Source organism: Phyllobates terribilis, unplaced genomic scaffold (genome assembly GCF_046119375.1).
Source record: "Phyllobates terribilis strain yellow unplaced genomic scaffold, ASM4611937v1 Scaffold_9__5_contigs__length_417890890, whole genome shotgun sequence".
Classification (NCBI taxonomy): domain Eukaryota; kingdom Metazoa; phylum Chordata; class Amphibia; order Anura; family Dendrobatidae; genus Phyllobates; species Phyllobates terribilis.
Genome location: NW_027362769.1, coordinates 287,485,840 through 287,499,843, shown reverse-complemented (window position 1 = coordinate 287,499,843; position 14,004 = coordinate 287,485,840). Strand labels below are relative to the sequence as shown.

At 41.5% G+C, this 14,004-nt stretch overlaps 1 protein-coding gene across 1 annotated transcript in view; it reads right to left on the bottom strand.

Moving 5' to 3' along the window:
* The window catches only part of DNAH7 (dynein axonemal heavy chain 7), a 505,238-nt gene that overhangs the window by 372,287 nt on the left and 118,947 nt on the right, over nucleotides 1–14,004 (bottom strand). Inside the window, exons 11-13 of the mRNA XM_073647873.1 lie at nucleotides 13,631–13,810; nucleotides 12,542–12,811; nucleotides 8,838–8,965 (exon numbers count right to left, since the gene is read on the bottom strand). Coding sequence (XP_073503974.1) covers nucleotides 8,838–8,965; nucleotides 12,542–12,811; nucleotides 13,631–13,810 — 578 coding nt within the window. The remainder of the gene's footprint in view (nucleotides 1–8,837; nucleotides 8,966–12,541; nucleotides 12,812–13,630; nucleotides 13,811–14,004) is intronic.

The following is a 14,004-nucleotide window of genomic DNA, read 5'->3' as shown; positions in this document are numbered from 1 at the left end:
CAAAAAGCTGTCTCAGAGATTTAACCTGTCAGTTTCCACTGTGAGGAACATAGTAAGGAAATGGAAGAACACAGGGACAGTTCTTGTTAAGTCCAGAAGTGGCAGGCCAAGAAAAACATCAGAAAGGCAGAGAAGAAGAATGGTGAGATCAGCCAAGGACAATCCTCAGACCACCTCCAGAGAGCTGCAGCATCAACTTGCTGCAGATGGCATCACTGTGCATCGGTCAACTATACAACGCACTTTGCACAAGGAGAAGCTGTATGGGAGAGTGATGCGAAAGAAGCCGTTTCTGCAAGCACGCCACAAACAGAGTCGGCTGAGGTATGCAAAAGCACATTTGGAGAAGCCAATTTGTTTTTGGAAGAAGGTCCTGTGGACTGATGAAACCAAGATTGAGTTGTTTGGTCATACAAAAAGGCGTTATGCATGGCAGCAAAAACACACAGCATTCCAAGAAAAACACTTGCTACCCACAGTAAAATTTGGTGGCGGTTCCATCATGGTTTGGGGCTGTGTGGCCAATGCCGGCACCGGGAATCTTGTTAAAGTTGAGGGACGCATGGATTCCACTCAGTATCAGCAGATTCTTGACAATAATGTTCAAGAATCAGTGATGAAGTTGAAGTTACGCAGGGGATGGATCTTTCAGAAAGACAATGATCCAAAACACCGCTCCAAATCTACTCAGGCATTCATGCAGAGGAACAATTACAATGTTCTGGAATGGCCATCCCAGTCCCCAGACCTGAATATCATTGAACATCTGTGGGATCATTTGAAGAGGGCTGTCCATGCTCGGCGACCATCAAACTTAACTGAACTGGAATTGTTTTGTAAAGAGGAATGGTCAAAAATACCTTCATCCAGGATCCAGGAACTCATTAAAAGCTACAGGAAGTGACTAGAGGCTGTTATTTTTGCAAAAGGAGGATCTACTAAATATTAATGTCACTTTTCTGGTGAGGTGCCCATACTTATGCACCTGTCAAATTTTGTTTGAATGCAGATTGCACATTTTCTGTTAGTACAATAAACCTCATTTCAAGGCAGAAACATTACTGTGTCCAACAGTTATTACATATATCAAACCGAAATAGCTGGTGCAAAAACACCAATTTTTATAAAACATTAAGCTTAAGATTAATAGGGGTGCCCAAACTTTTTCATATAACTGTATATATATATATATATATATATATATATATATATATATATAGTGTACTGTCTAGTGTGCCCTTAAGGCGATTAAATATATAATTAAACCTTGGGTTGCTCTTTTATCTCGATCCACGAACCCTCACGTCCGTTGTTCGGCTTTATCCTCATGCTACCGGCGCGGTTTTCTGGCCCAATATAATTCCCGTTAACGGACTGGGAACTTATATCTAATAGAAACTGGTGGCAGCTGTACCAGGGTGACAAAGTTTTGCTTCACTGTAGCTAGTGAAGGGGCCTCTCAGCCTGTCAGGGGTGTGAGCGAGTGTGGTGCCACGTCAGTGACTGAGTGGACCACCTCTTCTCACTCCCGGTGCCTTCCTGTACCCGTGTGGACAGGGGGGTGTATGTGTAGAACTGTACCAATCTGACCTTACGCGTCCCCGAGGGGGTGCGGAACGTCATGTTGGTGCAAAGGGCAGATCTGTATCATGTGTTCCGTCTGACATAATTGTGACATCAGGCGGGTGACGAGGTGAGGATCCGTCACAAGTGGTGACACCAGTGGGATTCTGCGGGATATCTCTGGTGCCATTCGTCACAAGTGGTGGCAGTGGTGGGATTCTGCAGGATCTCTCTGCTGCCATTCATCACAAGTGGTGGCTGCAGTGGGATTCTGCGGGAAATCACACCCCCCACACCTCATTTTTTCCCATTCTTTCTCTTTCCACCCTCCTTTCTTCTTTACATTCCTCTAGCACCAGGGCCAGTTTTAGACAAAATGGGATCCTGGGCAAAATTTTAAATTAGCACCATAACATTCAAACATGAATTTACATGCGCTGATTTCAGGCTGTTAAATGAACGCAATTGACAATATTGAAGTCGTTCTGTGCTCGTTTCCCAGCCTCTTTACACAGGTGTACGAAGAATGATGGTCACAGAACGATCACTAGTAGATCAATCTGTCTCCATAAAGTATCATTTTATCAGCAGCACTTTTGCAGTTTACACTGGGCGATGTGCTACTGAGAACAATGATTTTTGTTCCACAATAAACAATCAAATTTTTTGATGAATGAGCAGCATTTTGCTTGTTCATTGGGCGTTTGATGACATGTTTACACTTATGAACCCTCCTCTGCACTGCCGATGTTTATAAATGTGGATGTCACATACACACAGCTTGTAGCACACACACTGTATGTTAGACACTGTAAGAGGGTCACTGATAAAGTACTGGAGGGGAGATATATTTCACTGAGGTTATTAGCTTCAGTGATATGAACCTCGAAGTTGCTCCAGCATGTTATGTGCTGAGAGGGGTTAACTGGCCATGACAAGGCCCGGTTTGTTGGGAACAGCTAAAGAGTTGGGCGGAATGACTGTTCACCATGTCTCCACCCTGTGGTGTGGTCCACCAGGTAAAAGTTTGGCCTCTGGACTCACTCAGGGTCTGTGTGTTCAAAAGGTGAGCTGACCTCTAGAGCTGTGCTCTTGCAAAAAAAGTGCTGAACCCTGTTTTCTGAGCAGGCAGACCCAGCAGTTATACAGACTGTAATGAGTGTTGTTTGTTTATGCCAACAAGACTGAATATGGCCATTTTGTATTGGACTGGTTTATCGTGCATGATCTAATAAACCAGTTGAAGATTTAAATGAAAAGCACTCCTCTGAATACCTTGTTAAGCAGCCGAGTGAGCCGATCTACCACAATACACATATGTATACACACATGCATGAATGCACCGAGCACATACAAACATAGATATGTATACACACACATAACACACATATATATATATATATATATATATATATATATATATATACACACACATAGTACATACACATGTATACACAGAGCACATACACACATACTGTATATGTATGTATGCACAGAGCACATACACACATGTATACAGAGCACATGCATACACATATATGTCTTCATACATGTATATATCACCAAGAGTCCATACATTCTAGACTAAACCACATCAAAGAGACACACAGACAGACACACTCACACACGTCCAATTAACATCATCGGGTTGTCTGTGTAATGCAGGTCAGATTCTCCAGAGAGACACTGTTTGTAATCACTTATACTCTAACCAAGAGATGAGAATTCTGAACACAGGATTCCTTATATTCATTAAAAATTACCTAAAAATGTTTAATAAAATAGGCTTTAAAACTAGAGAGTCAGTAAGGAGAACGTTTCCATAGGATCATCTACTTAAATTAAGTTAAATTTGAATTATTAAGTACCATCCTGGTGTTCCAAAATCCCTATGAAAACACGTTCTGTCTTCTGGCGTTATGGAGTCACTTGGGTGCTCACTAGTGGAAATGTTGAACTTCACGCTTTGTAAGTTCTGCCTGATAACGGTCTACATATTTAGGAATTAAGGAGGTACCCTTACCCTTACTACATTTTATGGATACGATTATTTTTTTTAGTTTGTTAGCAAACCCATCATGAACATCCAATGAAAGAAGCTTCAGGGAGCTCTCAAGCTGCTACTATATGACTATTACAGGGATTTTAAACCTTTCACCATAGGGCGATTTTCCGCTTTTTCCTCCCCTTCCTACAAGAACCATAACTTTTTTATTTTTCTGACCACATAATCGTATAAGGACTTGTTTTTTGTGAGACAAGTTGTACTTTTGAATGGCACCATTCATTCTACCACAGTGTACTAGAAAATGGGAAAAAAATTCAAAGTGAGTTGAAATTGCAAAAACAGTGCATTTGTCTTTTGAGTTTTTTTTTTAATTTACCATGTTCACTGTATGGTAAAACTGACCTGGCAACATGATTCTCAGGGTCAGTATGAGTATGCAGATACCAAACTTTTATAGTTAAACATGTATAGTTTTTCTCATTTAGAGGTGAAAATAAATTCTGAAATTTTTAAAACAATATTTTGCTTTTGTCTACATTTAACGAGACTCATAATGTTTTCATTTTTCGGAATTTTGGGTTGTGTGAGAGCTTTTTTTTGCGTCCTGAGCTGACATTTTTACTGATACCATTTTGGGCAGATACAATCTCATCTTAATACATTTTATTGCAATGTTGCAGAGGCCAAAAAACTAAATTCTGGCGTTTTGATATTTTTTTCTCATTAAGCCGTTTACCAATTACATTTATTTACTTTATATTTTGATAGATGAGACTTTTATGAACGCATCGATACCAAATATGTGTATTTTTTATTTTTTTTAATTGGTTTAAAGTGCACCTGTCAGCAGGATTGTGTTCAGTAAGCTACAGACATTGTCAGGTGGGCGACATTACACTGATTAATATGATACCTTGGTTGATGAAATACATCCTGTGGTTCTTGTGTAATCTTTACTTTCAGTCTGGAGATAATGATATGCTCGTGCTTCGGGGCGGCCTGTGGGGGCGCTCTATCTGGTGCTCTGCTTACATATTCATCTGTATGCTCTTATGACAGCTCACTGAGCCTTCACTGACCTGCCTCCTATTTTACCTAGCTCCGCACTACTAGATGCATTATGTAACATAGGAGGCAGGTCAGTGAAGGCACAGTGAGCTGTCATAAGAGCATACAGATGAATATGTAAGCAGAGCACCAGATAGAGCGCCCCCCCCAGGCCGCCCCGAAGCACGAGCATATCATTATCTCCAAACTGAAAGTAAAGATTACACAAGAACCACAGGACGGATTTCATCAGCCAAGGTATCATATTAATCAGTGTAATGTCGCCCACCTGACAGTGTATGTAGTTTACTGAGCACAATCCTGCTGACAGGTGCGCTTCAAATTACTGTATATTATTAGTAGAAATTCAAAAGAAAAGCCGACAAAAGGAGTTCGATGAGTCTTTAACCAGTCTTGGGTACACATGTGGTGGTAGTAGGGAATTTTCCCAACACCAACTTTTGATAATTAATACATTTTCTACTCTTGTATAAATCCTTTCTTTTGAGTTTTTTTCATGTATATTATTAGTGTAGCTCCTGGTGTAGAGATTGGGGGCCCCCAAGGGTGTGGGGGCCCTGGGCAAATGCCCATTAACTACCTAATGCGGCCCTGTTTAGCACACCCATAATTATTTGGTTCATATAAGAGCTTATATTAATATCTCATGAAGCTGGTTATACATATATTCTAATGTTTATTGATAACTTAATATTAACAACCGTCAACTTTCTAATTTGTTATTATTGAACTTAATTGGAATGTTCTGTTTTCATATCAATGATATTAAAACCCAATAAAGATATTTAAAGTAAAAAGAAAATCCAGCTCTGCCCCTAGTTGGCTCTTCCCAGCGTCGTTCTAGGTGACTAATAGGTCTCACCCTCGCGTATACATAGAACGACTTGTCAATCACCTTTAACAGCATTTGGAAGAGCCAGCCAGGGGCAGTGCCGGAGAATTACAGAAAGTAATATACTTGGAAGCAGTTGTGAAAACAGTCTGCGATTCATGCTGCCCGCAGTTTGGGGTTGCGAGCATCGTCTAACACAGAGCTTTCAGGAGCTTTGCAAACAATTCCAACTTCTTTCTGATGAAAATACTAAAGGAGCAACTACAAATATAAATATGGGCCAGAGAGACATCAGATGGAGCTTTTTCCTAACTATCTTTTTGCAGGATAAGTTGTAGTTTTGCGCACCATTCATTCTACAATACTGTGTACCGGAAAACAGGAAAAATAATCAGAATCCAGGAAAATGTAGAAAAAAAGCAATTCTAACATTGTATTTTTGGGCTTTGGTTTTAAGCCATTCATTGTGGGGTAAAACGACCTGTAAACACAGGCAGCATTATTATACCAAACTTGGGTATTTTTTTCTGTATTTAAGTGGTGAGAAAAAAAACAAAAAATTAAAAAAAATTTAAATAAATAAAATCTGGTTTCTGTGTCTTTTGCAGGGCAAAAGACATGTGAAGATTTACAGAAAATGTTTGACCTCTGTCATTGCCAACAAAGGATATATAACAAAGCATTGAGATGAACTTTTGTAGTTGACCAAATACTTATTTTCCACCAAAATTTGAAAAAAATTTCTTTCCAAATCAGACAATGTGATATTCAGGATTTGTTTTCTCATTTTGTCTCTCATAGTTGAGGTCTACCTATGATGTCAATTACAGGCCTCTCTCATTTTTTTAAGTGAGAGAACTTGCACAATTGATAGCGGACTAAATCCTTTTTTGCCCCGCTGTAACTCTTCCCTGTTCTCTCTTCCACGTACTCAGTAGCATGCAGGTGGTAGCGTTAGCATGCACTCCACTGATGTAGAATGCATTGGGAGCAAAACTGGCAGAAGATTGGTGGATAAATAAGGATATCAAAGATTTAGTTTGTCGCATATGAGGTTATGTAGTGATGGCCATGTAGCGTCGATGAACGAAGGCTTGTTTTTTGTGGAACCAGTAGTATTTGTAGATACAGCTTTGAAGTAAATGTAATGTGATGAAAAGCTTTTATTCATTTGTTTGGGGATTGAGGGTTGTAAAAAGACACAATGGCTTCACAGAATTTTATAACATTTAGCCATGAAAATGAAAAATTTTGTTTTTCCACTAAAATGCTGCTGTAGCACCAAATGTTTCATTTTCGCAAGGGGTAAAAAGAGAAAATGGATCCCAAAATTTGTAAAGCAAGTTATCTAGAACGCAGCAATACCCAATATGTGGTCAAAAACTATTGTTTGGATACAATGCTTGGTGCATAAGGGAGGAAGCTTTACTGTATTTCTCTTTTAGAGCACAAACTTGGCTGGACTGGAGTGAGATTTCTAGCATAGCGGACTGAGGATACTGGGAATTAACCAGATTGTGTGTGGCAATGCATTTCAGAAAGCTGGTGCAGCAAAAGAGAAGTCCTGGAGACGGGATTGGGAAGTTTTGATTACATAGGATTAGTGATGAGCGAGTATGTTCTGTTAACCTTTTCGCCGAGTATGCTCGGCCGAGCACCGAGTAGTTACAGCTGCTCGGTGATATGTTTGAATCACTCCCGTGTGCATGATTTGCGACTTTTTGACAGCTTTAATACATGTGAAGAATGTCTATTTCTTACACATTCGTCACATGTAATAAAGCTGTCAAACGGTCGCAAATCATGCACACCAGAGTGATTCAAACATATCACAGAGCAGCTGTAACTACTCGGTGCTCGGCCGAGCATACTCGGCGAAAGGGTTAATAGAACATACTCGCTCATCACTACAGAGGATCCTAGTCTTAGGTCATTAGCAGAATAAAGAGGACGAGTAAGGTGGTAGACAGAGATGAGAGAGGAGATGTAGGGCAGTCTAGAACTTGGGAGAGCTTTCTGTAGCAGATGGGCAACCAGTGAAAATACTAGCACGTGGTAGCGACAACAGTGTAGCGATTGCACATAAATATGGTCCTGGCTGCTGCATACATGATAGATTGGAGAAGGGAGAGTTTAGTAAGAGTGAGACCGTTAGTAGAGAGTTTTGCAGAGTCATAGGTAAGAATACGGTCGAATTCTAAAGAATTTTTTGAGGTGCACGTGACTTGTGAAAGTTAAATGACAGCAATTGGTACTAGCACCGATTGCAGCCATTGCACCAGGGGGTCATCTATATTATACAGCTGACATCTGCTGTTGATGGCCCCAGCTCTGCTAATGAGCCGGCTCCATAAAGGCACCATACATGTATAGCACTGTGCAGTAGCTCTTTGCCCAAGGTGTCATACATGTGCGGTCAATGTCGGAAACGGGTTAAAATGTAAATTTTTATTTCAAAGGGATCTGTCATCTGATCTCACAATGTAAATGCATACGTTATTAAAAAGATCACTTAGATCTGATAAGACTAGTGTACTTTAAAAAAAATCATATCAGAATGGTTGTGCCCTCCTGATATTAGGATATGCATTTTATGAGTCCAGCTGAAGATCAGCTTTCAGGATTATACAACCATTCTGACATTAATTTTTATATCTTTTCAATAACGTATACACTTTGTACTTTGAAATGTGGCGAGAGATTCGCTTTTTTGACCCAGCTTAACTATATGACTATAGGACAAAGACACTCCTGCATAAAGGGGTGGCCCAAAATACTAATTCATTTTCATCCTAAATCCCTATTTAATGCCATAATCTAAACTATTTTCTAATATACTAGAAATAAAAAATTCCCTACCCTTCCCTAAGTACACTATCTAACTGCTTATCCTTTTTTTCTGCTTCTTTTTTGATGAACTTACTGTTACTGCCACAGTCTCTGCCCCCTCCCTAAAATGAAGTGTCATCAGTTATCTTTGTTTCATTTGTTTCAGGGGCTGGGCTAGTCCCTGCTCTGTCACAGTGCGATATGCATAATGACAGTGCGCTCTCTTGGAGGCTCAGATCAGCAGTAATGAGCCAGCAACAGAGCACTGTCAGTGTGCATTATCAGCATACCTGGAGTGCAGAGACCAGCGCCGCTACCGCCACAAGTGACATCACTTTATTTAGATTATGGAATTAAATAGATAAGGATTTAGGAAGAAAATTAATTTGTATTTCAGACCACCCCTAAATCATTACATCATTATGAAAATATATAAAACTGCTCTAAAAGCTAGAATAATGTAGCAAATTTATGTAATAGATGCTCAATAATGTTCGTCATGGCCAACAATCGTGCTAATTGTAGTAAACAGCTTACCTTCTGTTGCTCTCCTGGTGATCTTTAAACATTTTCCCTACCAGTTTTCCACAAATAGCCTCTGTTCTCTTGGTCAGGGCTCTGATTAATTCATCACAGTGGAGTTCAAACATTCCTAAACGGATGATCTGAAAAAGCATTATAGTATGATTTACAAGCTTACACAAATAAGAAGAAAAGTCATGCATATGAGGAAGAGAAGGAAAGAAAAAAAAACCCACAAACGACAGAAGCTGAGCCTCTCGTCTTCCACTGCGCGCCATTACCGCCCCCCCCCCCCACCGCTGCTAATACAAAAAACGATAAGTCCAAATGTGGCAAAATATATATATTAAAAAAAATAATAATAATTTGAAATCAATGCAAATATAGAAAAGAAAAGAAAAAGTCATGCGTAAGCATTTAATCATCTTCTCTTTAAATAAAAAGTATATATACCTTTAAGAATTCATAAAAAAAATATTTCCACTAACGCCTGATCCCTGTATTGTAAAGTGTTTATGAATAAACTAGATGGTGGCCCGATTCGAATGCATCGGGTATTCTAGAATAGGTATGCGGCCGACGGGACGCAATTAGCAGAGCGGCGTTTAAATTTGGCGCCCAAATCGCTGATTGGTCGCGTTAGGCAACCGCGACCAATCAGCAAAGCGGTGTTTAAATTTGGCGGCAATATCGGTGATTGGTCGCGGGCGGCGGGCGCGACCAATCTGCGAACCGTGTTAGTGAGGACTGGAGAGCGTGTTTAAATTTGGCACCAAAATCGCTGATTAGTCGCGACCAATCAGCAGAGCGGTGTTTAAATTTGGCGCCAATACTGCTGATTGGTCGCGGCTGCCGACCGCGACCAATCAGCAGAGCGATACAGAGCGGGGTTTAAATTTGGCACCAAAATCGCTGATTGGTCGCCGGCCGCGACCAATCAGCAGAGCGGTGTTTAAATTTGGCGCCAAAATCGCTGATTGGTCGAGGCCGCTGGCCGCAACCAATCAGCGGTTTTGGCGCAAAATTTAAACAACGCTCTGCTGATTGGTCGCGGCCGTCAGACGCGACTAATCAGCGACTTTGGGGCCAAATTTAAACCTCAGAGCAATGCAGAGCGGGGTTTAAATTTGGCCCCAAAGTCGCTGATTAGTCGCGTCTGACGGCCGCGACCAATCAGCAGAGCGTTGTTTAAATTTGGCGCCCAAATCGGTGATTGTCGCGGGCACCGCCAGCGACCAATCAGCGATTTTTAACACAAATGTCCGGACCTTTGTAACACCATGCGGATACTGTGGGGACATCAGCGGCTAGGGTGTGAAGGGAGAACCGGGGAGCGGCGCTGCGGGTCGGGATACTTCTGCTGCGAGCGCCCGCTCATGTCCCGGGTTCTCGCAGCGGAAGTATCCGCACAGGCAGCGAAGCTGACATCCATGCGGCAAGGGTGTGAAGGGAGGACCGGGGAGCGGCGCTGACATCCAATTGGTCGCGGCCGCTATTTAAATGTGCAGCACAAATCGGTGATTGGTCGCGGTCTTAGCCCGCGACCAATCACTGATCTTGCGGCTAAAGTTAACCACTGCTGTGCTGATTGGTCGCGGACGATATTTAAATTTGGCGCACAAATCGGTGATTGGTCGCGGGCAGCGTCCGCGACCAATCAGCACAGCGGTATTTAACTTTTGCGCTAAGATCAGTGATTGGTCGGGTCCGAAGACCGCGACCAATCATCGAATCGTCTCGGTGAGGACCGGGGAGCGGCTCTGCCTGTGCGGCTACTTCCGCTGCGAGAACCCGGGACATGAGCGGGCGCTCGCAGCAGAAGTATCCCGACCCGCAGCGCCGCTCCCCGGTCCTCCCTTTCGCATGGATGTCAGCGACGCCGGCGGTCCTTCCGCTGCTACCGGCCGGGACATGAGCGCCTCGCGCCGCTCATCTCCCGGCTGCATCTCCGTCCCGCAGATGGGTCCGGCGGTCGGGGTCCTTCTGCTGGTACCGGCCGGGAGATGAGCACCTCGCGGCGCTCATCTCCCGGCTGCAACGCCGCTGAGCTCCGTCCCGCAGATGAGCCGCTAACGGCCGCCATCTTTTTTCTGAAATCCCGCGGCGCTGATTGGCTGCTGCCGGACCAATGAGCGACGAGGGATTTCCTGGACAGACAGACAGACAGACGGGATAAAACAATTATATAGTAGATAATAATTGAGGCTAAATAACTTAAAGGGAATCTGTCAGCATGATTTAACCTCCCAAACTGCTTACTGTAGTACTGTATGTGCTTGTAGCTCTTTCAAAGACAAGTCCAGCAATACCTTTACATGGCCAGTCCGATCCTCCGTTCCTGAGAAATCAGTGTTTAAATTGAGCTGCAAATGAGGCTGTAGATCAGAAGCCTTTGTCACTCCAGCTCTATTCCTTGCCCAGCGCCCCTGCCTCTTGCTTGACTGACAGCCTCTATGCTGTGTGACATTCAGGCAAAGGAGTCAACCAGGAAGAGGTGGCCCTGGGCAGGGAATAGAGCTGGAGTGACAGAGGGTTCAGAGCGATAGCCTCATTTCCATATCAATTCAAACTCTGAGTAACAAAGGAACGGACTGGCCATATAAAGGTATTTCTGGACTGGTCTTTGAAATAAATTGGCAGGTGAAATTCTGGTAACAGATTCCCTTTTAGCACAGGTCAGTGCCATTTCTAAAAGAAAGGCAGACCCATTGAGAAATGGATCTAGGTACTAAACTGCTCCTGTTGCTTCCCTCTACATGGTCATGAAAATAAACTGAAAGTTCACTTTTGCACATCTTCTGATATCATGATTGAGAAAGTGACGTTGGACTTTGTATTTAGTTAACACAATTTTGGTCACTTTCACCAGCTACTGGGGTGGTTGAAGGAATCAGGTTTCTGCTGTTCTAGCTCCCTATTTGTCTATAATGAGCTTACGGTCAAGCAGCCGGTCAGGACGAAACCAGTAATGAACAGCTCACTTGTCTTTTCTTGTAATGCTTTCACCTCAATGCTGCAGCTTATTGGAGGAAGGTGGCCCATTCCTGTTTTCTGCTGCTGTAGTTCTGGCAGCATGAATCTAATGAACTGACAAGGGTCCTTTACAGGTGTTGTCCCTGGGAATCAAATGATCGCAGTTGCTGTAAAACCCTGCAATATATTGCTATGTATGAAAAGGTTGGCCTTTTAATAAATGGTTGAGATGAGTCCTCAAGAGTTAGAGTGGCTCTTTGCAATTGATCTCCGCTCAGGTTATTAAACATCCCCCTCTATGATACCTGTATGTCTTAATAGACCACATGGGCATGGATTGTACTTATAGGAAAATCTCATTTAGCATTATAGTTGTGTAAAAGAAAACAGGGAAAGCACAAAATTTGGAATTTTAACATATAAAAGGTGTTTAAAAGTGCACGTTCTCTTTTAGCAACATAGTATCTACAGTAAAATTCAGATAATCCAATGTTGTCGTGTCCTCTGACATGCCACATTATGAAAAGCCATACTTTATCAAACTGCATACATTAAAACAAGCGTGCGTGCTTTAGAAAGTGCAGAGTTTATCCACCAGAAACTCACAAATAATATTGGTATACAGGACTTTTAATCATTTATGTCTCCCCATTTCTATAAGGCATAGTATAAAAGCATAGTAGTCAGTACCTGGCCATTTCTAAAAGACTTTTATACAACTTTTATACAGCAATAAAAATCATTACCTTTCTTGAATTATACTGTATTTCTTCTGTGAGTTTTTCATATTTCATGACCTCTCTCATAATTTCTTCAAATGTGTGTGTCTCGGCTAAAAACTGTTGAACATCCAGCTCTGCCTGTTTGGTTATTATGAAGCTGTACTTATCATACACTTTCAAATGTTCCTTAGGCAAAAGGCTTTCCTGAGCTACAAACTCCTTGACTTTTCTTTTGTGTTCTTCCAAAATCTCTTCAAGAATTATTGGCTTTAAATTCAAATTTGACTGATTATCCTGCATTTATGGATAGACAAATATACGGTATTACTCTTATATGCATTTCCAGCACATTCTCAACAGAAATTTATAATTAAAATACATTCTCCTGCTAAAAGAAATGTAAACAGAGTCCTACAACAATATAAAAATGTAAAAGACCACAACAGTAAGAAAGGCTATACACATTATATACACTATCTCTTCAAACCCATATCTTTTGCTCTAGAGAGCAGGGAAGGACTGCAGAGGAAAGGAGCCAAAATATGTCTTGGTACTAGACTCTGCAGTCATCAGGAGAAGTCCTCATAGAGGTCTGGGCCAGATGCTGAAGGAGCAATTTGGATTCAGCGGCGCCTGCTTTATTAAGAGACAAAAGCCCAGGAGCTTCTGACAAGTGGCATGCACCTCTTTGTGCCTCGCCATAGATCTTACTGTAGTCAGTGATTGGAGTAAGATTTGTGAGGTCATGCCCCTGTCCCGCCCCACCTCTGCCCATTTTGGTGGAGCTGGGCAAAATAGGCATAAAAACACCAAAAGTTGCAAAATTTTGCGCAAATCAACTATTAAGATATATATTTCTGAAAGCATTCTTACTTTAAATTTTTCCATACCTGCCTAAAACTTTTGCACCATTCTGTACATATCTTCAGTTGTGTTACGTGTTTGGGATCCCCGTGCTTACTTACAAACTCAACTTTCATAGGAATTACTTTTAGGTAACAACCTACATGAATATCATAATGTAGGAAGGTGTAAACAGTGCATGAAATTGATGGTATATAAATACAAATGTGTGCACCAGGTTGGGAGGAGATAACATTTTAAAACACTCACCCAATCAGAATACAGCTTGGATTCAATTCTTGGAACCAAACTGACCGCTTTAACCATCACATCAAAAACATTTAGCAATACAATTTCATAATCATTGAAGTCAGGTTCAAATTTTATTGAGACATTGTCAAGGATAGGTCTTATTATAAAGCCTGGATGTTCATAGATACGAACTGAACCCTGAAAAACATTAGATAGAAAATGAATAGTCATTTAGAAATAGAATCTCTTAATAATTTTAATTGGAATACATTTCATTTAACTACTGCACTTTTAGAGAATGACATTTGTAGCTTAAGCCAGAAGTCACAAAACAGAGCTCAAGTTACACAGATTAAACAGTTTTTATATCTGACCTAATATTCCTAGTTACT